Below are 4,166 nucleotides of genomic sequence, written 5' to 3'. Positions count from 1 at the left end.
TTAGTGTGACCTGGATGTAAGTATTGAAATAAAGTTGCAGTAACTAGCTATGAATCTTAAACATCAGCAGCAATGTTTTTATCCAATTATAATGCAAACTTTGAGAAAATATTTAAAATGTTGCCAAAAAGGAAATGTGAGTTAGTTGTGTTTCCACCTACTGGTTTGAAGCGATTTCTCTTGATGAGTGTAATCTTAATTTGGAAACTGCTTTTCGCATTTACTTGGATTATCTTTCTGTGGGAATATGTAACATTTGAGTATGTTAAAGAAAAATAGTTTTCTATGGAAGTGTAGTGTCTAGATATAGATCCTTTATGAGAGAAAGAAAAGATGGTGCTGTAAAAAAAGAGGATAATTTAACGTTAACTTTGGACAAAACGTTTGGCTCTTTCCTCTTTAATTTTCCCGGGATCCTCAGCGAGTGGCGGCGTGCTGCTAAAGCAAAAACAACAACAAAGCGCGTTGACGTCACAGATCACAGAGTTTAATCTCATACAAAGCAATCAACAACAAAACTGCAGAGGAACAGAGATATGCATTTTTCTCATAAAAATAAAGACAGACAAGGGGAAGACAGACAAACACAAAACAAAGACAAACAAAAGGCAAAGACGCGTCTTTGGAGAGAGCCGATGCAAAAAGGCAAAATGGTGGCCGCTCTCTGCATTTTCTCTCCTGACACAAAATCTTATACTAAAGAGGTGTTTCTCTATTTAATTTATGCACTCAAGGCGTTCCTCCTGTTGACCAACTGGAAACTCCCTTAAGCACTCAGAGAAACTTGGAACTCCCCTAATTTACAGCAAAGATCAAAGGACCATCTGTCTTCTGACGAGACAAAAGAGCGGATCGCTGGCCCTGACCCCCCGTGGCTCCCGCGGTCATTCTGAGTACAGAACGACCTGAGATACAATCTCACAGATACCTGTGAAATCTAAAGTCTCTGTCTCCCAAGGAAAATGCTAATTTTATGGCCTCCTATGGCCTGGCCTCACAGCAGGGAGACGCCATTGAGTGATCTGCATTATGGCCCCTGTTTGTCTGAATGCCTGCTCATCTGCTCAACAGAAAACTGTTCCAAATAAGAGTGCTGAATATACCTTTTACACATGTCGTAAGATTAACTGTATTAAGCACTAAAAATAATCATTTTTCCTTAACAGTGCTCACAAATGAAAGCTGAAGTTTAGAACTGCAGTAATCTGGCTGCCATGATTAATTTAGCAGGAACAAGATCATTTGAAAGGTGATGATGACACAGGAAAAGCTGATAGTCTTTTCTGCAGAGCTGGACTGTTGTCTGTAGCTCAAGTTGGGTAGTGGGCAGGAGCCATACTTGCCTCCCAGCATGGAGGTACCCCGGCTAACCAACAGGACACCAGAGAAAGTGATTGTTTTTGAGGTGGCGCTTGACCAGGCACAGCTGCCTTGAACTTGTGTTATCCAGATCTGAACACCTTTCTTCATTTCCTCAATGAAATAACAAGTGTTGAGGGTTGTGTCGCCGCCAGTCACCTAAAAGTAAAACATGGTGTTTTCAGTCCCAGCGGAAACAATTGTTTCCAGACTTTTTTTAAAAAACTTCTGAACTATGGGGAAATTCTTCTGCCATAAGTCGAGAGCACACTTTCTGTCTGAATGCAGGACTTTGTATCTTTTGTTCTCAAAGCTTTAAATACCTGTGCTTACACTTATTTTGAAAGCAGTACTTAATGTCTTTCTTCTCGAAACTTGTAATGCTTGTCCTCAAAACTTCTGCTGTCTTTCGTTGTGCTTTCTCAAATCTTTCTTGTCACACTTAAAACTTCTCTCTGCTCAGATCAAATCTCCAAACATCTCTGCTCGCTTGCAAATCATATTCTGTTCGCACTCAAAACAAAAAAGTACCATTGCCTGGCAACCTCACAACCAATAGAATGCAAGTGTGTGTTTGTTTCCTTCTAGTTGGTGTGCCTGTGCGGCTACTAAATATCTGCAGTGCACTACAGATTCAAAGTAGTATTTGTTAGAAAAATGGCGTATTGATCTCAGGCAGGACTTTGTTCACCCAACCAAAGTAAACGGACAGCTGGCAGAGCCACAACACAATGATTTGGATCAAAGATTACTCAACCATTACAATGTCCCAGGTATAGTCTAAACCTAAATCCAACTTTAGGTTTAGACTTTCTCAGTTACATGTGAAATCTAACTGAGAATCTCTAATTAAACTTCACATTTGTTTTCACAGACACTCGTCATCCACTATGATTCACCTTGAGCTATTTTGCAAAGAATAATGGGCCACAATTTCAGTCTGTGTATGTGTAAGTCTGGTAGAAATGTAGCCTAAAATGGCTCAATAAAAATGCTAATTACAATTTTTATTTGCAAATTATTTTGAAAACAATGTTTCATTTTTCCCGCTTCAAATTTATGCCCTACTTTGTGTTTAATAATTCCAAAAAAACACATTGAAGTTTGTGGTGGTGACGTGACACACTGAGCAGAAGCTGCAGGGATACGTCTGAGCACGAGTTATGAGCTAGCTATTACCTAAACTCAAGTGAGACTGAGGGGTTTTTTTAATTAAAGTGAGTTACATACCTGAGCATGACATATCATCTTTTCAACTCCATTGACCATAAAGGCCCAGATGTTGTTATGGTTACCACGGCAGAGCTGAGCAGCAAACACAAACTGGTAGATCCCATCAAGAGGAGCAGTGAAGACACCCGTGTTATTGTCATAACCAGAGCCTTGGTTCACCAACACCTGATTGAAAATGACTGGGTTGAATGGGAGATCTTTCAGCAAGCCCTGGTGTGCAGCGAAAAAAACAACAGCTCCCCCTGCACCACAGAAACAATAGTAGATGTGTTAGTATTAGACAGTTAGAGGTTAAAACTCAGTTCAATTCAAGAAATTTTATAATTTTAAATAACTCAGACTTATATCTTTACTAGCAGTGTGAGGGAAACATACAACAAGTACATTCATAATTTTTCTATGATATAGCAGTTTTGTGCAAAGTTTGCTGCTTTTAGTGTTAGGCCTGTGCTGTATGGTGGTCTGCCCTGCCTGGATTTACACTCCTTTCTTCCATCCATCATTATCTACGCCTTCTACTTTGTTTGAACACTAAGTTAAGTTGTCTGAAGAATAGTTCCGCAACCGAGTTTGAGCAATGACAGGAACAATAACACCCTGTCAAAATGTGGTGCCAAGTGGATAGTAGAGAGAAAACTAAGTCAGACCATGAGCTAAATAAAAACTTCAACGAAGTTTGTTTTAAAATAATACAAAGAAAAGACATTTGGTGTTTTGTATAATGGCTGCCATGTGCCAATGAGCAACAAACATATGTATGATGCGAACTCCAAAGCACACAAACAAAACAAACGAATGCAAACAAAAAATGCTGCTACTACAAGCAAAATCCTGCAATCACAAGAAATGCCAGAAGCAGAACTATGATGAAACAGCTAGCAGGAGGACATTTAAGGAAGGACAAAAAGTGTTTTACTTTTTCCAACTACTGAAAGCAGTCACTTGGCCAAATGGCAAAAGGATCCTTTCATCAACAGAAAAGTAGGTCCTGTCATTTATGAGCTCAACATGCTGGATCACCATAAAAAAACACTAAGTTAAAATGTTGAGTTCTTGTCTGTGAGGTCCAAGCAGCTCGCAGATTCTGCAGACCGATATTATCTGAACTATTGTATATTATGACATACGTAAACTATTGACTGCACCTGGTGCTCCACTTAACATTTTCCTACAATAGAAAAAATATCTCTACTTGGCTGAGAACAATCTCATATGCAACCCAATCGCAAACTTCCTACCCTGTTGGTTGTCTGCTGTCTGATGGGAATTCTATGGAGAGACAGAAAGAAGCAGGTTATGTTTTAGAACCTCCAGAGATCAGGACAAAGCAACAGGTCACTCACCCGTTTCAATGGAACCTCAGCAGCCATGCTGATTACACTCAGCTCTGAGACAGTAATTAAAAAGCAAAGAATCTGCAACAAGCAGCAACCAGAAACTGAGTAAAACACAAATGATAAAATATGTAATACAGAAAATCAACAAACCATTACCTTGATGGCGTTCATTGTCGAACTGAGAACTACACACACATTGACACACTCTTCCAGGCTTCTGTGTTTAGCAGACAAAGT

General features: G+C 39.5%; 1 protein-coding gene across 1 annotated transcript; it reads right to left on the bottom strand.

The window, feature by feature from the left end:
• Positions 1-535: 535 nt before the first annotated feature.
• On the bottom strand, positions 536-4,166 carry LOC111611559 (otolin-1-A-like). Its single transcript, XM_023348457.1, has 5 exons — positions 4,086-4,166; positions 3,936-4,007; positions 3,831-3,861; positions 2,590-2,834; positions 536-1,518 (listed from the first exon to the last, which is right to left on the bottom strand). The coding sequence occupies exons 1-5, from the start codon at positions 4,098-4,100 to the stop codon at positions 1,219-1,221; spliced, it is 663 nt and encodes a 220-aa protein (XP_023204225.1). The 5' UTR covers positions 4,101-4,166; the 3' UTR covers positions 536-1,218.

The sequence above is a fragment of the Xiphophorus maculatus genome, chromosome 16, assembly GCF_002775205.1.
Source record: "Xiphophorus maculatus strain JP 163 A chromosome 16, X_maculatus-5.0-male, whole genome shotgun sequence".
Classification (NCBI taxonomy): domain Eukaryota; kingdom Metazoa; phylum Chordata; class Actinopteri; order Cyprinodontiformes; family Poeciliidae; genus Xiphophorus; species Xiphophorus maculatus.
This window is presented reverse-complemented; position numbering and strand designations above follow the sequence as displayed.

Bases quoted from the DNA above. Each gene is read 5' to 3' on its own strand.
- LOC111611559 (XM_023348457.1), bottom strand. The intron at 2,835-3,830 runs GTAGGAAGTTTG...TCTGTGGTGCAG, and splicing joins GACAGCAGACAACCAACAGG to GGGGAGCTGTTGTTTTTTTC. The intron at 1,519-2,589 runs GTATGTAACTCA...TTTTACTTTTAG, and splicing joins AGATGATATGTCATGCTCAG to GTGACTGGCGGCGACACAAC.